At 35.2% G+C, this 22,680-nt stretch overlaps 1 protein-coding gene across 1 annotated transcript; it reads left to right on the top strand.

The window, feature by feature from the left end:
• Nucleotides 1–688: 688 nt before the first annotated feature.
• On the top strand, nucleotides 689–22,478 carry GLIPR2_7 (Golgi-associated plant pathoproteinsis- protein 1; the record flags this gene model as incomplete). Its single annotated transcript, XM_035730466.2, has 6 exons — nucleotides 689–789; nucleotides 6,877–7,049; nucleotides 12,677–12,751; nucleotides 14,696–14,851; nucleotides 19,448–19,535; nucleotides 22,421–22,478. 6 exons carry the CDS (start codon nucleotides 689–691, stop codon nucleotides 22,476–22,478), a joined length of 651 nt encoding a protein of 216 aa, XP_035589413.2.
• Nucleotides 22,479–22,680: the final 202 nt, after the last annotated feature.

Below are 22,680 nucleotides of genomic sequence, written 5' to 3'. Positions count from 1 at the left end.
CTGGAAAAGATCATCCAGGATAGAGTTGAATGGAGAATATTGGTAGGTTGCCTAGATTTATTTAAATAGATTGTTGTTCTTATCTAACTCCATCAACTGATCACTGTTGTTTTCTTTTCAGAAAATTAAGTATATACACACATATCTATCTATCTATCTATCTATATTAGTATTATATAAACAAGAATGAAAGTATATTTATTCATTGACGACCATAGATTATCATCAATAAAAGGTACTAACTCATTGTACTTTAATGAAAGTTTTTTTTTAAAAAAAACAAAGCAGTTGATGTCAGTTTCTGTTGCTATGTCATATAAAAATTATTCTCTAATTGATTGGTTTACAATATGAAAGGGAGTCATATTATATAAGATACTATGAAAATGACAAACAAACAGACAGACAACAACAACAAAAAAAAAACAAAAAAAACTAAAAAAAAAACGAAATAAAGAAGGAAGAAGTGAGTACGTAGAATAAAACTATAATAAAATAAACAGAAAAAGAAAGAAAATTATTCTTTCATCGAATTCTTTGCTTTTTTTCTTCCTTACTATTTTTTTCTCTGATTAAATTAATAAAAGAAAAAAGAGAAAAAAGAAAAAAGAAGAAGAAAAAAACAGTTTACATTGATTTCCAAATGGAATATCTTTTATAAAATTTTATTTTCATTTCATTATTCAATATGATTAGTGATGATCATCGATATGATAATCAAAAAATCATTAAATCTAATAAAATTGAATTAGATCATTTTAATGAAATATGCTTAAAAGAAAATAATCGGTAAGTAATTATTGATTGATTGATTGATTTGGATTATATTATGTTAATTAGTTGACTATTAAATTACATTACTTACTTACTTATGCCAGTTACTCCTCGTGGAGAAGTATAGGCCACCCAACAGCATTTTTCATCTAACTCTTTCCTAGACAATCCGTTCCAGTTGTTTCTAGTTGTTATTTATCTTTTTGTTGTCTGCTTCCAATCTGTGACTTAGTATGTTATTCATCTTTCTTTTTATGTGTTTCTCTTCAGCCTCATAATGCAGTTTAATGATTTCTGTAATGTATGTCCTATTCACTTTCAACGTCGTTTCTTAATTTTTTCTTCAGTTGGAAGTTGGTTTGTTCTCTTTCACAGTAGGTTGATATTGATGGTATCTGGCCAACGCATATTGAGTATCTTGCGTAAACAACTGTTTATAACCATTAACCTGTTTCAGAATATATTTGGATCTACTGTATTTTAATCTAGCTTTATTGATAATCATCAGTTCTTCATGGGAAGATAATAAATTCGAGTTTCTTCTACCTTTGTTGATCATTTCCACTTATCATAGCAGTTTAAGTAAGTGTAAACATTTACACTAATCATTATAAGCAAAGATGGATAGTGGTCAGCAGTGGAATCCAGTTTGACGCACGTTTCGTCCTATTTGGGACTCGTCAGCTGGATGTACCCACATCTTGGGATTGATGTTCACTCTTAAACTCGAACCCAGTATCATTCGCTTCAAACGTCAACGTTTAATCCAATTAGCTACTGAGTCATGATAGTCTCTTGCTTGTTCGATGCAGTGAAGTTTAAATTCACTTGGTATTGTTAACTTGAATCTTCCCATCGAGATACTACGCATAGTATGCACATATGCCAATAACAGACTGACCAATTGCAATCCTAAACATCAATGGGAAGATCCAAGTGAAACAATACCAAGTGAATTTACACTAACCATTTACTGGATGCAAAACATTATCATGATTTAAATAAAAAAATACAAAACATTGTTACTGAGGTGAAATAAGAAGACGGCATATCAACATCCCATTGACATAAAGACTTTTTATATACCTGTTGAATATTCTGTACTCGGTAACTAGAGGCTTTCGTTTACATAAACTTAAAAGTTCATTTGATGCTTTAGAGTAAATTATTCTTTGTGTCTGTGTTTATTATAGAACCTTCAATCATTAGAGTCGTTTATTTATACTTGATCATTTTAATCTTAACAAAGGGTTCACATAATGATTAGTTGTATTACTGCTGAAGTTAGCTTTCAGTTTAATTGTATGGTTTGCTTTGATTACATTTATCTAATTTGATTATTTGTCAATCGTAGACAATCCATGTAAACTACTTTGGACTGTTTCGTACAATTATAGGTTATCTTTTTATTTACATAACTTAATAAGTCTTCAAATGAAATGCTTGATAATGAATTCTTGAGAGCTTCCTTGAACCCTGAATGGTAGGGGAAAGTGACGATGTAAGAGAAGAAGCTTCTCATCGACGTTCATTTATGTATAGAAAACAAGGGTACTTGTAAGTTCGTTGGTAACGTTTGACCTGCAGAAACTTGTTGAAGTATGGTACACTTAGTAACAAGGTAAGTAATCATTTAATCAGAGTCTAGCATATAATTCAAAAATTTTCGAGACATTTGTGCTTCTTGTAGTGATTAGACGAAGTAATATCAATTTCTTTCTGGCTTCTGAAGAACTTATCGAGGAATACTCAAAATACCATAATCTATTTTTATTTGTATGTTTAGTGCCTGACCAATTTTGAGTGATGATTGAGAAACACTCTCTTGTGTTTCATTTGAAGTAAATCTCATTTCATTAGATTTAAACTCTTAATCTTCAGTGAGTCGTTTCTACTTAATCAGAACATAATCAAGTGTATTTAACAATAACAATTAACAGTTTAGGGTGTTGAAGATTGTTGAGTTTTGGATTGAGATTCTGAATCGACGAATGTTGGACCACCATTGAAAACCTAGAAGCACTGAACAGCCGTTTTGCTCTAGTGAGAAGCCTTGGCCAGTGGAGCTAATCCGTGTCAGGTAGAAGCAGGTATCTACTCAAACAATGGAAGATGATCCTGTGATTTCGTGAATTGGTTGGAGTTAAACATTAAAACCGTTGGATGCCAGCTCAGTGGTCCGGAAGTTAAGCATTCACTGGCGAGACAGGAGGTCCTAGGTTGATATAGATGTATAATGTTAAGTAGGTTTCATGAGTAAAAGTATTTTGTAAGGCATAGACTATTAGTAAATCCCTAACTCAATGATATATTTGACTGTAAGTATTTCTTTGAAGTAAATTAGAATCATGTATGCAAGGATAAAAATTTATCTTTGATGTCTCTCGTTGATTACCTTAAACTACCATGATGACAATCACTTAGATCACATTGAAAATGATTCAATATGGTTTATTTGAGAAAAAGAGTTAGAAAAACATGATACTCGTTATTACTAACTGATCAGTTAATGAACATAATTTAATCCTATGACAGGTTAGTAGCTGCTCTAGTGGCTCAATGGTAACGTTTCCGTGATTGTGAAAGTGAATGATGGGTTTCTGTGAGAGTTCAGGCTGAAGTGGGTATTTTAAAAGTGGATAAACGACAAGTAAGGTATCAGTAAAACTTAATAAATATCAGATTTTACCGCAAATGTTTAGTACCTAAATGATAGTTTTTAAACAGTATAGAGGGAATGGAATAAATTTTTCATTTTAAGACGGTAGTTACGATAATCACATACATCAGATGACTGTTATTTTGCGTTCTTTTATGGCTGTTGATCAGTCAACTGATGTGATATCAGTTTGTATTGAATTTTAAGAGGTTGAACAATGGCGCTTGATGTATAATCAATCATCAATTGTGAGTAATATGTAACAATGTTAGTTGGTCGTGGATTTTCCTCAAACGATGTTTTCTTGTCTAGATTAGGTATTAATTTGTAAGGGTTTCTATTATTCCTTTGTCAGTATTCTTGTCCAGCCTTAATTGGCATCGGCTCTTTCTTGATGTGGACCTTTGTTACATGTTTTAGAACATTTGATTTGTGATTAGCTGGAATATCCATGTTATTCACTTACGTATACCTGTTGCTCTTCTTGAGGCATAAATCGTTGACCAGGTTTGTAAAGGTTCCCCATTGAACGAGACTTGGCTATTGCTCGTTGTCATACTTTTGAGTTTTTTTCTTTTGATGTCCAGGTCCATTTCTGTGTAAGCTGCCACTTTACTAGCTATCTTCGACTGAATTATTGTGTATGTGATGGTAAGGCCGAGTCATCTGCAAAGTCTCAATCATCTAGTTGTGTTGAATGCTTTCGTTGTATCCCGTGCTGCTCCTGAGATGCAGTGATCTTCATAATCCAGTCAAAAACCAGAATCGCAAAAGTTGAGAGTAGACAGCCTTGTCTAAGACCAGTCTTCAGTTGGAATGGATTTGTGAGCTGTCCTACATGCATGGCTATGCAATTTAGTTCATCATAGGAGTTCCGTATTTCGATGTTAAGCTTCTTCAGTATTCCATAGTGTTGAAGGAGACGTTCGATGTTGACTTAATGTTTCATTAGGTTCAGCAATGCTCCAGTTTTTCGGTACTCATTATCTCCCCTAAATGCTTATGAAGAGGGTGTGAAAAATCATTTAGTTGCTTCTACGTCTGATTTCATTGCTTCAGCTGGTATGTTTTCTGTTCCTGCTGTTTTACCATTCTTGATTTGTCTGGTAGCCCCGACGATTTTTTCCATTGTTATTAGGGTAAAATTGGCAGAGAGGTCTGTGTGCTACGCTTCAGTGTCAGGTGGGTTCGGAGGAGCTGGTCTGTTGAAGTACATTCAAGGGGTTCTACCCACCTGTTTCTCTGTTCATGAATCTAGATGATTGGTTTGCCCTCTCTGTCCCTGACTAATCGCTCTGGTTTACTATATTTCCCTGCTAGATTCTTCATCGTAACATACAGTTTTCTTGCACTTCTTTTTCTTGTAACTTTTTCTGATTCCGTTGTTAGGCCTTCCACATATTTCCGCGAGTTCACTCTAATGCTCCTCTTCATCCGCTTGTTTGTTGTGTATTCGGCTTGTGCCTGGATTTTCTCTGCTCCCGTTTGTCTGTTATTGTTTGGTGTCTTCTTTTTCTGCCATTCCTAAGTCTTGAACACAGTATCAACAAGGATGTACTCCCTACCCTGGCGCTCCTTGCGCCCCAGTACCTCTTGTGTTTCTTCCTTTGATTTCTTTACAGTTGTTTTACTTACGTTTTTATTTCACTCTTGGTAGATCTCATAAAGCTTAAAACTTGTTGATGATAGCCATGTCAAAATTGCAGAACTTCTTGGTATAGAACTTCTATGGTGATGTTCAATTAACTTACTAACACATCTCTAGCTTTAGTTGTAGCGTGGGTACCACGAGGCAGTGGTCCGATGTCATATCGGCTCCCCCCTGTCATTACGTCTTTTATGAACCTTTTGGGTTTTTTGTTGATGTGGATGTGATCGATGTAATTCTCTCTACAGTGGTCCGGTGAAATCCATTTTGTTTTATGTATACGTTTGTTGTGAAAAATGTAACTATTTATGATCATGTTTACGAAGTAAGTGAATTTATTATTTTCTCAGCATTTTCGCTTCTTTCTCCAAGTCCATGTCATTCCATGATGTCTCCATACCCAGCATTGTCTTTCAAAATATTGGTGTTTAGATCCTAGATGAGGTTGGTTAGTTCTGGACTTTTCTCTGTGATAGATTATAGTTTCTCATAAAATTGATCTTTATCATCATTGGTGAGTGTTTAACAATCTATGATGTTGATTTCAATCCGTTTTCGCTGTATTTTGAAAGATGTTTGATGATCTTTGATCCGTAGGTTATCCGTCTTACAAGCACATTTCGTGTTTATTTGAAGACCATCACTGTTACAATGTATAGGTGGGAAATTTTCTCCTTGACAACTAGGGCATGACAAAAATCCTGAAGATAGTCTTTCTCTGTTTGGATTGTGCAAGATAGGATAAATATATTCCTAGCATCTTCTTATTTCCGTCTTAATTTCTGTGACCTTCTCTGTCTTTCACGTCGTACGGATATTTCACTGAAGTTTTCCAATCTTCCTTTTTTGTTCTCAGAATGAGTTTTGACCATGTAACACTCGAAGATTCTTTTTGCTTTCATAACGTGGCACCATAACTTTATTATACCGAAGATTGTTCAACAATCCTAAAGAGATTTTAACTAGATCAGTTAGTTTATTTTCTTTTAAGCTTTTTCCTCAAGTTTCCTCTTTCTTTAACTTGACTTAAAATTGACAACAACCGTGTTAAGTTTGTCTTAAATTGTTCTTGGTCTCTCCCTTTCCACTATTTTGTATATTATTTTATACTACTTATTTATATTCAGTAAGCAGTTGTATTCCCAACAAGTTTATTATCAGTATTATTATCACCCTGTAAAAATAAGTATATATATTTGCGATTGTACAGCTTTGAAAATGAATTCGCCGAAAAGAGAACTCTTCGCTGAACTAATCTTTCTTTCTTATTTAATTTTCAAACTTACGTTGTAACTCAAGTTGTACTGTAATATTCTGAAATGTTCACTTATAATGTTTATTGTACTTATCATTATATTTATCATTATAATCACTGTACCTCAATCACTATAGTGGTTATCCACTGTTTTTGTGCATTTAGACATAGCTATCAGCTGTCCTTTTTACTATCGTATGTTATAATTATTCTTCATGTTGCTGTTACAGGAAGCCTTTTTATTTCATACTTGAAGGACACCTCAGGAGCTGACGTTTGTAACTAAATTTTGTGTACTGTGTACAATAAAGAACCGCTATTGTAGACAAATCGTTGTAATGGAAACTTCGGTTTTGTGCGTATCTCAACTAGGTGACTTGGACGCTTCAATAGCTCTAACAAATCCTAAGCTACTTCAATCGACAAGTTCTAAATAAGACAAAAACAGCGGCCCTGAAACTTCATGACAGCGCAGAATTCAAATTACAAGAGTTTGTTTTTGTTTTCTTTCTTTCTTTTCTTTGTTTATTTATATATTAGATTAAGACAATTACATAATTGTCCTAAATTGAAATTAAATTATCGTTTAATAAAATCTGCACAAATTCATTCGGAATATTTACAAAAATTACATCAATTACAAAAAATTGATCATTTAATATGTGGTCAAAATATGGCTTTAATAATTGGTCAACAAAATTATCAAATTGCAGGTAAGTTTGTCTTGTTTTTTTTTACGGTAGATTATTGGAGATTGTTGAATTTTGATAATTACCGTAAGACTGATTGAAATCATGGGTCAATTAAAGCTAGACCACCACCATGGAAAACCTGGAAGTACTGGACGGCCGTTTCGTTCTAGTATGGGACACTTCAGTCTCGGTCTCGCAAGACCGATAGTTCCTGGGTTCGAATTTCGCGGGGGTATAGGATCGTTGGTGCGCACTGTTGAGGAGTCCCATACTTGGACGAAACGGCCGTCCAGTGCTTCCAGGTTTTCTATGGTGGTCTAGCTTCAATTGACTCATAATTTCACTCAGTGAAATTTCTAAAAATCTCCACAAAACTCCTTCTGATGATTACCATTATAGATAATCATTCAGTTAGTCAGTTAGCTACAATATAGGACTAGATACCTATATGTATTGGTTCAAGTTGTCATACCTTATTAGTATAACAAGATAAACATCAAATTTATAGATGTAGTTATTTCAATAGCTATAAACTATATTGCTGATTTAGAGTTGAAGATCTCATATGAGACTGGAGATTCGATATTAATATTGTGGATGGTTCAGCATAACGTTGACAAGTTTTATTAATTGTTCATGCACAAAAATAGTTTGCTGGTTAACCGATTTCATTCATACTGATGGTTGCTTTTCAGTATTTTCAAGGGTCATTGTCATCGGGACATTCATTGTAAGGCATGTCACTATTGCTAACATTAATGAGTTTGACTATTGTGTAGGCGGAATAGTTCAACTTTGGCATGTTCATAGTGTGCATGATTAATTTACGCGATTATTGATCAGAATAATTATACATGTGATGTGAATGTATATATGAATATTGTGAACGGTCGGCTAGGGTGCTCGGTACCTGTGAGTTTGCGCCAAAGGACTGAATTGTTCTATTCAGATTGTAGGGTTAAAGTGTATACGGTGTCTGGTTCTGCTGTGGAGCAGGATTGAGCTTTACTCACCGGGTTATGATTTTTAAGCCTGAGTGGTGTTTGGCTCTCCTATTAAACGGGATTGAGCTATACTGCTTGGGTTGTTATGTGAAAGTCCGGGTGGTGTCTAGTTCTCCTGAAAACCAATGTAAAATTACCCTGGCCCACAAGGGTGTATTATATAATAGTTACTTCAATGATAGTAATATATTAGAAAAAGAAAGGTATAAAATAATTTTAATCTCTTGGTTTAAGGGAAGACAGAGGGTGTGTACACCTACGCTATTGTGATCGATTCTAAGCCATGTCATCCAGAGTCCTCAACCATTGGCTATGATAGTCACACGAACCACAACCAAGTAGTATGTATCTATCAACATGTCTCAGACTGGAAGTTAGTGACTTCAAGCACCGATGCCATGTTTTGGTATGACCGCCCCTAACTTTCTTCCAACCGTCTCCAACACTAGTCAGCATTGCAAGTCGTAGTAGACGGTGTTCAGGTATACGTAACAGAAGGTCCAATTATTGAAAAATATTGAATAGTTGTTTAATTCTAATGTGGGACTTTTCGAAATTCGGAATCAATAGCCTATACGGGGATTGAACCGAGAACCTTCAGGTCCCATAACATACACTTAACCTTTAGCCAATGAATTGGCACCTGATGGCTAACATTTCTAACTTATCTCTATCTATAATATTACATAACACAACTTTATTTCTGTGTAAGTAAGTTAATTTTTGAACGATATATCTTTGAAAGTTTAGTAGTAGCCTTAAACCTAACTGACAATCAAATAGAATTGTAATATAATTTGTGTAAAGCAATGTAGTACTGAAATTGAAATACGTGAAAAAAAGTTAGTCAACATAAAGCGCGTTAAACACTTCACTTTTTTTTGTTACAATGAATTGTCCTATTCTAAATTTAGTAGCTGAATTCATCAGTCAATTAAAGCTAGACCATCATGGAAAACCTAAATGCACTGAATGGACATCTCTTCCTAGTATTGGACTCTTTAGCAATGAACACTCACGACCCCGTTCTCGAGATTCGAATCCACCACATGAGTGAGGTCATAGATATGCATTGCTGGAGAGACCCGTACTAGGACGAAATGGTTATCCATTGCTTCCAGGTTTTCCATGATGGTCTAGCTTTAATCAACACATAAATTCAACTATTAAATTACTAAAGTCTCCACGAAACCCCCTCTTTTCTGATAATTAATCTAAACTGTTTATGTTTTAGTAAAAATCATCTGCTAAGCAGCTTTAAATTACTCGTTTTAATCAATTATGATCTTCTTCGTTGTATCATCATGACTGTAAATATGATTGAAATAAGAAATTTTCGATGCATCTATATGCAACTTATCATTTGTGAGTACTATAGTAGTAAAAAAAATGACCTTGAAAAATAAAAAAACGTTTAGCACTGATATGTACTTTGAAGTATAGATTTAGTCATTAAACATTATTAGTTTTATATTACTTCAAATGCTTCTACTTCTACTGTTACTTACTTACTTACTTAATTACTTACTTACTTACTTACTTACTTGCTTACTTACTTACTACTACTTGCTTACTTGCTACTTGCTCTTACTTACTTGCTCACTTGCTCACTTGCTACTACTACTACACTTGCTCACACTACTCCCACCTGCTACTCACTTGCCTCACTTGCACCTCACTGCTCACTCACTTGCTTACTTGCCTTGCACCTTGCCACTACCACTTGCTACTGCTACTTACTTGCTCACTCTCTCCCACTCACCCTACTACCCCACTCCACTCCTTGCTGCCTTCACTTGCCACTTGCCACTCACCACTGCTCACTCACTTGCCTCACTCACTCACTCACTCACTCACTTGCTCACTCACTTGCTCACTCACTCACTCACCTCACTCACTCACTCACTGCACTCTCACTCACCTTGCACCACTCACTGCTCACTCACTTGCCTCACCACCTCACTCACCCACACTCACCACTCACTCACTCTCACTCACCACTTGCCCACTTGCCACCACTTGCACTCACTCACTTGCTACTTCCTTGCTTGCCCTTGCCTTCTGCTTACTTGCTACTACTTGCTCTTGCTTACTTGCTTACTTGCTTACTTACTTACTTACTTACTTACTTACTTACTTACACCTGTTACTCCTAATGGAGCATAGGCCGCAGGCCAGCATTCTCCAACCCACTCTGTCCTGGGCCTTCTTTTCTAGTTCCATCCAATTCTTGTTCATTTTTCTCATGTCTATTTCCATTTCTTGGCGTAATGTGTTCTTTGGTCTTCCTCTTTTCCTTTGGCCTTGAGGATTCCATGTGAGGGCTTGTCTTGTGACGCAGTTGGGTGCTTTCCTCAATGTGTTTCCTATCCACTTCCAGCGCTTCTTCCATATTTCTTTCTCCTCTGGGATCTGGTTTGTTCTCTGCCACAGTACGTTGTTGCTAATAGTGTCCGGCCAAACCTCTACTGTTACTACATTATTATTGTTTTGATGGAGTTTTGTTCGCTGAGCTGAACAGTTTATTCATGGAGCTTTCATCGTTCTACTGAATGATATCATCAGTATAAAATTCAGTTAGAAGTTTGTTATTCATAATTTTATTCAATTCGATTCAACTATTCTCAGATTTATGAATAATGTGTTATGTCAAAGTGTTGATCTACTGGAATTACCGTATTGAAAACTATAGAATTGAAATGTTGTTATAGATCTTAGTTTAAGAACAGAAGATTTTACTTTGATGATGTATACTGAGAATATTTTACTAATAGTAAGTAGTTGTCTTTGGTTTATTCATCTTCAAAGATAACATCTGAAGTTTTAATTCAAAATTGAGGCAATGAGATTCAAAGATCTTTTACATTCAGTTGATGTGGGTCAAGTTGAATGAAATATGCCTTTTGAATTCAACTATTTTCTACTATAGAACTATGATAATTATGAATATTTGAATTGTTATACAAACTAAGAATCTCAGAAATAACTCAATTGAATCAAGAAGTATTAGATGAACACGAACGAATGTATTGTATTTGGAATTCGAAACTGAGCATTCAACAAGTACGAACGAATCGTTATTTCATACAAACATCATATCTGCCACAGCTTAAATTGAAGTCTAAGTTTCTGTAATCGATTTATGTCTTTTCCTTATGTTAATTCTGCGCCAGTTCGACTGTGCTTTGGATGTAGTCTCTGTATGATCTACAATGTACTTATTAGTATTAGGATTAACAACTGCAATTGGAACTAATTCACCTACTGAAACCATTAATATCTAAAATTTGAACCATAGATTTTTCAGCACTATCCTTCTTCACGAAACAATGTTGGATCTTCTTATCCTCAAGTTATGAATGATTTGGCTGTATTTAAAATATATTTCTCACACTGACTATTCATTAGAAGTGACTTCATGATAAGGATAAACAGCAGTTGATATGAAATCATCCGAAGTGTATACTTAACATAGTCTAGCAGTAGATCCTTGAGAGTTATATAAGAAAGCGAACTGGACTTTCCCGGTAAAGCCAGGGATTCAATAAGCTGTACTCTTCTTTTTCGATTAATGTGAGGAAATGTGCTACAATATTAAAATCTTCAACATCTTCCTTGATCATAGCCCAGATTTCGAGCCTTTCCAAGTAATCCTCAAAAGCATCAAAATCTGAATGTAGGTCCAACCATTCCATCACAGGCTTCATCGCGACGCCAATATTATGCTTATGGGTATTTGAATTATAATATAAACTAGGAATCCCAGAAATAACTCAATTGAATCAAGAAGTATTAGATAAGCATGAACGAATTCGAAATCAAGCATTCAACAAGTACAAAGGAATCGTGAGTTCATACAAACACCACACCAACTAAGCTTTGAAACTGTTATGAAGAAATAGAGATTTTGATGTAATTCTCTAATGATATACATTAGGTAATAGAGACTAATCAACATTTCACCTAATCTTTGCAAGCTAATTGTACTACATTTTGTTTAATAATGTGTTTTAGATGCTTTTATTGAAATGAACGAGAACATAGGTGAAGGAAACCGAATGTATTTTAAACTTAAATTACAAAGTTCTTTCATTTGCAAATCCTTCATCAATTATCTCAAACTTCATTATTCCTTCATTGCTATAACAATAGCTCGCTATTATCGTTCTCCTCGATTCGATCTTTCCAATTTCTTGCTGTTAATCATTCTAGTGTGACTATAATTTATGGATGACTTTTGAACAACGCTAGACTGACCTTGAGAGTGTTCACTTAATAGCCAGGACCTAATGAGAGCTATAAACCTGTTTGTGAAATTAGAATTATGATTTACAGTTGATGGTTAAGGTTAAGAATTAGATTTAGGATTTTCATCACGACCTACCAAAACTATATTTAGCTAAGTGGGTGAATGAATTTCGCGCCAAAATTCAAGACCTGTTATTTTATATCTCATTGGTTCATCCATAAATTATAATGTTGCTGACATTCCACTTCCGATTAGTGTTACATACTACTTATGCCGATATAATTAGCATACACTACATAGATCTGAATTTCTTTACGGAAACATATAAGAAATGTCTACTAGATAATTACTAATGTATGTACTAATTTATGTTTTATAATATAAAAAATTTTCAGGACTTAATGCGATACAAGCATGGTATAAACAGTCAGAAAATTATGACTATAATGAAGATTATCAAGAGCATAAAGGCAAGTTATTGTTCTTAATTGACATGGTGATGGTTAGCAATGGAATCCAGTTTAACACATGTTTCACCTTATTTAGGACTCATCAGCTGGATATCTCTTCATTTCAGAGTTGGTGTTCACTCTGGCACTCGAACTCAATAACGTTCACTTCAATCTCCATTGTGTTATCTACTTAGTTACTGAGTTCTGATATTGGTGTTGTATCTTCCCATTGTAGTTTAAGGCTGTAATCGATCAGTCTGTTGTTGGCATATATACATCCTGTACGAAATGTCTCGATATTACCTTAAGTCTCGAATAGGACGAAACGCGTTTCCTGTATTCCACTGTTAGCCACCATTTATCTTTGTTTATAAATTTATAATTCTGTTTTCTTTTACTACTTATAAGTATGTGAAAATATTTCATCTATTTAATTCTATACTGTAGTTTCTAAAATGGTTGAATTTCGAGTGATTTCATAGAAACATAAAAATGAAACTTCTGTTCGTTTTATCATTATTTGGTTTAATCGGAGCTATATTGGCATACCTTTTTGTCTGTTGGGGAGTCCCACAGTAGAATGAAACGGCCGTCCTGTCATTCCAGGTTTTCGAAGGTGGTCTAGCATCAATTGACTCATGATCTCAGCTATTAAAATTACTATAGTTTCCACAAAACTACTATCTGATTACAGTCGAATGTATCTGAACGCACAAAATGACAGAACAACTTAGTAAAGTCTGAGAATCATACAATAAATACTTCATTTGCAAAATGTTAATCAATTGTCTCAGACTTGGCTGTAACTTCGTTTCCACACCAATCACTCTCTGTTCTCGTTCTCTTCTCTTCGTTCTTCATAACCTTCTACCACCAGACATATCGCTTCCGATTGATGATATATACTACTTATATATCTGTCGAGATCAGTACCACACACCATAATGGTATTGCAGTTTCGCATCATTAACTTGTTTTAAATTCACTTCAAAACGTCTTTTCTACACAACTGGTGATCGATTACACAAAAATTATTAACGTATCAAATATATAGATAGTTGTAAATAGAATGTTCAATAAGTATTCAGATTCAATCTGATAATACTTTAAATTACTCGTGGTTTCACTTACGGCGAATTGAGACATGAGTATTCTGTTCTTAGCAGGAGTAGGTCTAACGCACAAACCCTGATTTGATCAAAAATAATTGCATCAAGTCAATAGTTACTGTATATAGAATTACCTACTATGACTTTGAGTGTTCCTTTAAAAAAATGCATTTTGTTAAGGTAGAGACCAGAACAAGCAAATCATCTTTGGGAACAATTTTACTTACTATTTATTTATTTGAACACATAAATATTGATACTAACTGGCACCGAATAAATACGCGCCACACAAGCTACTCAATATGTGTAAGGGCTTGGATACTGCCCGCATGCCGAAACCGAAGCAGATGGTTTTCTTAGGGGGCCACACCCAGAGATTTCGGTCCAAAGGTTTGATCCAAAAGGCAGTGGAACATCGTGAGGAGATGCAGTACCATGGTAGCCGGTGGCCGACGATTGGTTCATACGCCATTTGTTTCCTCAGGAGCCTGAAGTCCATGTGTACCATTGCCCTGAAATCAGGGTTTTCCAACTCCTCTATGTGGATCCTCCGTATCCACCAACCCGGTTAAAGCACCGGACATTCGATTTTCGTCCTCTCAATTTCGTAGATAACACCCTCGTCATGAGTAGGCAGTGATTAGAACTTCCCTGTTAGTGGTTTCAGGCATGTGGCCATGTGAAATCATTTGGAGAAAGAGATTTGACTCTCTCCACCCTCAGCCGTACCAGAATAGTTGAGTAGAAAAGTAGAAAAGTAAATTGTTATGACTTCGATAACAAGATAGTAGATAGATTGATTGATGCCCAGTATATAGTCGAATTAATAAATTGAATCAATATTTTATTTCAGGTTATTTTACTCAAATGATTTGGAAAAAAACGAAAAAAGTTGGATTCGGTTTTACTAAATCAGAAATAGGTAATATAATTTTCGTTGTTGGACATTATTTACCGGCTGGTAACAAAACTACAGAATTTCAAGACAATGTTCTACCAAGAAGAGAAGGTAAATTAATAGAAATATGATATAATATATTTTCTAGCTTATTGATATGATGTTGTATTGTTTAAAGCTCATAGAGAGTTTGAGGAATTTTTAGATAATGTTTGATTCAATAATTGAATTTATGAGTCAATTGAAGCTAGACACCATTATGTAAAAACTGGAAGCAATGAACGACATTTCCATCCTATTATAGGACTTCTCAGAAGTGCACATCCACCATCTATGCCTCGTGAGATTTAAACCCAGGACCTATCAGTCTCGAGCGCGGACGCGTAACCCTTAGATCACTGAGCCGGCCGGCACCAAACGGTGTTAATGTCTAACATCAGTCAGTTACTATTTCACAGCAGACCTGGTTGAACTACATTAGTCACTGCTACTCACCAGGACTCAAGGAAATTCCTATTGAAGCCAATCATTAGTGAGCGTACGATGATTATTATCAAGAGGGGTTTCGTGGAGATTTTAGCAATCTTAAAGTTGAATTCATGGGTCAATTGAAACTAGACACTACCTTGAAAAACCTGGAAGCATTGAACGACCTTTTAATCATAGTATGGGACGTTTCAGAAGCGCACATCCACGATCTATGCCTCACGAGATTCGAACCCATGACCTATCAGTCTCGAGCGCGAACGCTTAACCTTTAAAACACTGATCCGGTGTCTAACGGTGTTAATGTCTATTTTTAACTAATCCACGATTCACTGAATATCATCGAGAGTTTACTTATAGTGCTAAAGACAATGATTGAAGAGTAATTTGCATGACTTGTTTTGTAGACATACTACCATATTGAAATACTCACGTTATAAATTACAGTTGATTAGTATAACAAAATTTTATGATGAGACTAATCATTATCTGCTCGTAAAATAGAGTTAACTAACTCATTGTAGTCACTTATATACATTGACAACTAATAATGTAAACGTCAGATAACTCACTTATACAAATACATTAAACAATGTTTATTTGTTAATAAATTAACCCTATACGGACATGCAATCAAGGTCAAGTTTAGAATTCCAAATACTTGTGTTACCTGTACGAACTAGTAATTCCTCTGTAACTGATTGCCCGCTGATTACAAATTCCGAATACAATACGTTCATTTGTACTCATCTAGTTCTACCTGCCTTAAATTGCACTACTTCGGGAATTCTTAGTTAGTACAATAATTGAAATACATCTAATTATCATATTGACATCGAAATGGAGCCGGTGATTGGAAAGCTTGATCCACATTCAAATTCTGAAGCTTTCGAAGATTACACGTAAAAGGTTTAAAAATCTAGAATATGACCAGGAATCATATTAGGGATTACAAACTTCTAGTTAATTTCCTCACATTTATCGGAAAGGATGCTTACAGTTTATCAGAAACTTTGGCATTCCCAGATAAGTCTATTCCACTTCCTTATGTAACTCTCAAATAACTACTACTAAATCATGTAAAGTGTACTAATTTCAAATGCTATGAAGGCGAAAATGTTCATAATGTGATTCGCCGAGACTTTCAGAATTTTACTACATTACTTAGCTATCCTAATCCAATGCATGCTCAAGATCATGCAGATAATAATTCATTGAAGAGTTGTAATTCAGATTACAAAAGTGAGCACATGTTTGGTAATTGCTCATCCTGTGGTAAATTTCATTCGCGTAATTTAACATGCCATATACTTTAAGTGTAGTAAAATGAACACAACGAATTGGTCTGTGGATCTCCTGTTAGTTTTGCCACTAGTGATGACAAATTACGTAGTTTCCATTTTATTAAGCTGGGTATTTCTATTGATCATTTATCTTCATCGACGATTTTGTAAGCTAATGTCTATATTCAGAAGTAGTTATATGCCTCCTTTGGTTCATTCAATGACTTTACTGTTGACATAGACAATATAGAGTCATATCTTAGTCCAGAATTAAATGAAGCCTTGTTAGCCTTGCATAACTTTGAAACTAAATTCGAACCAAAACAAGCTTGTGTTTCATAGAATGTTTGCCAAGAAAGGTGAAGGGAATCCTATTCAGAATATAGTTGGACTAACACAATGAATACAAGTGCATCAAATGGAAGTCAGAATAATTGTGAGATAAAAGCTTCTAGTCAATCAACGTCTTTAAAGCAATTAGTCCCTTTTATACATTTCGATGGAACAATGAGATCAGATCAACTCCGTTTTCTCATTAATCTATCGAGATCAACGGCTTGTTGGATTTCTCATGTCATTTAACCAGATATCGTTTGCCCTGATGATTTACATATTTCTGGTGAAATTTCCTATAAAAATGAGAAAAATATATTGAATGGATCAAATAATGATCGGAAATCCGATGCAATTTTAATAGATACCGATTTGTTCAATGATCCATTATTCTCTAATGTTGTAATAATAAATATTTCAGAAGAATTAAATCCTAATGATTTCAGATTAGTATCAGAAGGAGTTTTGTGGAGATTGTAGTAGTTTCAACAGTTGAGATCATGAGTCACTTGAAGCTAGATCCTGGGTTCGAATCCTGCGAGGCGGGGTCTTGGATGTGCACTGCTGAGGAGTCCCACAATAGGACAAAACAGCCGTTCAGTGCTTCCACGTTTTCCATGGTGGTCTAGCTTCAATTGACTCATGATCTTAACTATTAAGATTTCATATTAAATGTTATTTATCCTCATAACGTATCTGTTTCTGATGGAAAATTTGGTCTATGTGAAGTACAAATTCTAAGTGAATTTTAACCAAATTACAGTTCACATGATTTCATATCAAATATTGTTTATTCTCACCATGAAGTTACTTTCAATGGATCCTCTAGTCCATGTGAAAAATATACTTTAAATAAAGCCATATTATTTGTAGCTTGAGGAAATGAAGATCTAACATCTAAGTACACACTACCGACATGAAAATAAATACAATTTCAGGATCCAGATGGATCTGTTCCAGTTTCAGTTGTTAATTCTAATACTAATGAATACATTTTAGATCATACAGTGATCACATCTAATTCACAGTCGATCAGACACATGATGAACCTTAGGAAATAAAGTACATAACATTTTCAAACCCTAATCTTTCCGATTACTACTTATACTCTTATTACCTCTACCACTAAGGGATTTGAATCGACAACTGCATCTCTGTGCTATTGTGGTAATAACAACTCGAACTGATATACGTAGGTACGAAGTTCTACGTTGTTACTGACTAACTGACTGACAATCGATTTCAGAAATTTGGATCCCTATTACATCCATGACGGCTGTGGTCTTTGTACGAACTAACTGATGCATTTCTAATTACGAATTCCAAATATCAGTCGTTTATTTGTGTTCATCTAGTTCTACTTGCCTTATATTGCACTATTTTCAGAATTATTAATATATTAATTCCATCACTTTGCATCGTCATACTATGACTGTCTATTCGGTTTCTAAAACCTCTTTAAGCATGAAAGCAATAGAGCTCCGAACTCTCAATGTTGTATACACGTTATTAAATACCGTTTAATTCCATTAATATAAAGTTTGATCCATACTCGGTGATAACTAGTTATATTGATAAACTTTATAAACGATCAATAAAATAGTATTTACATTTCATTTAATTTGTGTGCATTTTGATTGTTTTGTGAGTAAAGGTTAAACCTTCCATTGTGTTAAGTTCATTCTTGTAGGAGCTTACTTACTGATTAGCGTTTTTCAGCGAGTTAGTTTTCTACGGGATGGGGTTGCCAAACTCATGCCTGATCCTCCTCCTCCTTTAACCGCGCTTGGGACCGGCAATAACTCTAGGAGAGCTACAGGCGGAGTGTAGGAGCAAAACAGTGTAAAACGGTTCTATATGTTGAAGTCATTTCAACTACAAATTGATGACATTCATATAATTCTTCGGACTTATTTACTTACTAGATTCTGTCAAACTACTTGTAACCTGGAAAACATAATAAGTCGTCAAAATTAAGAATAATCCAGTTCCATCCTGTTTGTCATTATTATTATTATCTATTTGAATACACAAATATTGGTACAAGAGGGCAACAAATATATATGCGCCACACCATATTTGTGTGTGTGGGCCGTGATACTTCCCGGGGTTCCCAGACGGAAGCAGGTAAGTTTCTTAGGGGGCCACACCCCGAGCCTTTGACCTAAAGGTCTGATCGACAAGGCAGTGGAGCATCATGAGGAGATGCGGTCCCATGGTAGCTAGTGACCAATGATTGGTTCATACGCTATTTGTTCCTTCAGTATCCTGGAGCCCATGTGCACCATTGGTTTTGGATCCGGTTAAAGTGTCGGACATTCGCTTTTCATCCTCTCATTTTCGTAAACAACACCCCCACCACGAGAAGGCAGTGAGTACGACTTCCCTGGCAGAGGTTGTAAACGGGTGGCCGTGTGGGAGCGTTTCGAGGGGGAGAGTGGACTCTCCCCACCCCACTCTCAGCTATATCAGGGCATTTGGGGGCCTGTTTGTCATGTAAAATAATAAGTACGTTTTCTTGACTGATGTTAACTAGTCACATACATTTTAAGGTCTTAACTTTCATAATTTTTACCTATAACATGAATTAAATGTTTCATTTCAGGAGCTCATGATATGAAGACCGATGATGATTGTTCAAATGATCCCAACGAAAATCTCAAGCAACATCGACATTCTTGTTCAAAAGGACGGTGTGTTATAATTTAATACATGTAAAAATATTTACGTCTAGAACTTTCAACATAAGGCTGAATGAATATTCAAAATATTTTTAGAGATGCACCATTCTATTCTCGTTCACAATTCATGTATGGTTGACAATGTTTTTTTCAAGTTTATAACAATAAATAATTGAGGTCTGTTTAAAAGGTGCCTACAATATGATATTTATCAGAAGGGGTTTGTGGAGATTTTTAGAAATTTTCACAGATTGAAATCATGAATCAGTTGAAGCTAGACCACCATTGAAAACCTGGAAGCACTGGACGGCCGTTTCGTCCTTGTATGGGACTCCTCAGCGCGCAAAGCCAGTAGGTCCTGGGTTCGAGCCTCGCGTGGTGCGGGATCGTGGATGCGCACTGCTGAGGAGTCCCATACAAGGACGAAACGGCCGTCCAGTGCTTCCAGGTTTTCAATGGTGATCTAGCTTCAACTGACTCATGATTTCAATCTGTGAAAATATGATATAAATCCTAGATAAATCTTCTAACCGATCCAAAGGAATCTTCATCATAGTTCATTGCTGCACTGAACAAAATAAAACTTAGAGATAGATGATCTTGAAGAGGCTACGATATGGTTTTGTTACTCACTTGGAATTTGGTTGGTTTACTCATTCATTTACTGCAAATTGATGATGTAATGACATATTTATCATGTATCAGAAAAGAGTAGTCGCTGTATTATCTAATGAACTGATGCTATAAATTACTAATACCCTCTAGAATACCTCAAAATTAGGAGAGTATAAACCACTGGAAACAAATCTCCAAATTTAGTGAAAGGATAAAAGGTAGATATTTTTTCGCATTCAAGATCATCGCATTTGAACTACTTCGGAGATTCTTACGTCATGACCGAAATTAGACATAAAATCCATTTGTGGTCCTACAATTGTCAACACAAGGTTTGACATATTTTATGAAAGATTTAAGAAACTAGTCCTATGCAGAAGATTACGTTTCAAATGTCATTACTTGGATCATTCCTTATGACATTTTATGTTGTTTGAGAGCGTTTTATTACTTTGCGTTTGTCTTCTTGTAGATCCTTCGTCAAAGTTTTGTTTTGTGAATGTATTGTAGAAGAATGATTGAAAGAATTCTTACTGTCATGTTTATACTAGAATGGCAAACTCTTCCTGCAAATTCAGTTGTGGTCCATGACCATTTTGATTGTGTAAAGTTAGCTATTTTACTAAATCTTGTTTGGTATAGAAGGGATAAATGCAGTTTGGAGATGTTAAAATACTTTGTGAGATTAATTGTTATTTCGTAAGCAAAAACAATTTTAGGGACGGATCAGTTAAGTATAACATATCAGGTAATAAACAAACAGGCAACATGGAAAACGTTACCTGAACTACTAGAGAAACTTTAAGCAAATTGTCCTGGAAGAATATTTAGTGCCGTATTACCATGAAGAAAAGACTATCTGAAATCCGAGTTCTAATAATTTTCAGAAGAGGTTTGTGAAGAGTTTTAGAAATTTCACAGATTGAAATCATGATTCAATTGAAGCTGGACCATCATGGAAAACCTGAAAGCACTGGACGGTCGTTTCGTCCCAGTATGGGACTCCTCAGCAGTGCTCACCCACGATCCAGCACACCGCAGTCATTTTTATTTGCAGGGAGGTCATTGATTAATGTGAAATAGTCTTTTGAAACATAGTCGAGTAAGCTGAAGATGGAGTTTGACGTTCTTCGAATAACAGAGGGATTTTAAGGTAAACTAAAAGGTGATCTTACCACATAAGACTGCGTTTTTAGTTCAAACATACTGATCAAGCTGGAGAGACCTGTATTTGAGTCCGGGTATCAACAGCACTAAAATCGCAATGAAGGGTTAACGACAATACCAGGTTAAGATTTCCTTAAACTCTACAAAGTTGAGTGAAGCAGAATTTCAAAGATTTACATTTCTTGAATCTACGACATTGATTTCCATTGTAAGTAATCAATGCTTTTAGGTTGATAGACCTACTATACTATAAATGACTGGTCATGATGTTACTGTTTTAAATATATTATCTATATCACGGCCACATCACTTTTCTCCCTGAACTACCCTGCCTGATAGTCAGAGCCTCTGTGACCTTTGTATATACTGATAATGATGTTGTACATACTTCCAATCACAACTCAGACGACAAAATACAATACCATCTAGTGAACTTACGGATTCATATCTGATTTGACCACTGATCGTTTCATAATTATGTGAGCACGAATTGGATAGTCATGAGAATCAATATTTATATTAGTTAGGAAAAGATGATAATAAATATCATTCCAAGAACTTTTAGTGGGCCGTAATTTAATTTTGTCCTCATTTAGATCGGACGATGTTCGTTGAAGGCCTCACCAATTAAGTGGCCCATGGATCTGACTTTAAGATCGTACGAATGATTATTATCGCCTATTCTCGTTTATAATCGTCGACTTAAATAGAGTTAGTCAATAACGGAATTAAATAAGTCGAATAACGAGAATTGACTTGTGAATACATATATTTTGTATATGAAGCGTATAAAACAGAGCAAAGCAAAATGACACGCAAGGAAGATGACTGGGAAGCCAACTCCTGTTTTGATGCAGCGAGACTCAATATTTATAGTCAGACAAAATGAAGGTACAGACATGTGATTAATGGGATAAGAAGGGTACACACATATACGCTCATATAAAAACACTCAAGGCTCAAGTAGAATGAATAGAATGGGATGCCCGAAAGCTAGAATAAGGTATATGGGCTTAATATAATAACTGACACTACAAACTCCCAGTGCAATTTAAGGCAGGTAGAACTAAATAAGCACAAATGAACAAGTTATATTTTAGATTCGTAATCAACAGGCCATCAAGTACAAAAGAATCATTAGTTCGTAAAAAGACCACAACTATCATAGGTTGAATGGAAATCCAAATTTCTGGAATCGATTATATTTCTTTCCCTCAGGTTCATCATGTGTCTGACCGACTGTATAGTAGATGTAGACACTGTGTGATCTAGAATGTACTCATTTGTATTGGAATTAACAACCGAAACTGGAATCGAATCACCTGGGTCCTTGTAAAGTTTTCGGTTTTAGTGACTGGTTTACACATGGGCCATA

The sequence above is a fragment of the Schistosoma haematobium genome, chromosome 1 (genome assembly GCF_000699445.3).
Source record: "Schistosoma haematobium chromosome 1, whole genome shotgun sequence".
NCBI classification, from domain to species: domain Eukaryota; kingdom Metazoa; phylum Platyhelminthes; class Trematoda; order Strigeidida; family Schistosomatidae; genus Schistosoma; species Schistosoma haematobium.
This window is presented reverse-complemented; position numbering and strand designations above follow the sequence as displayed.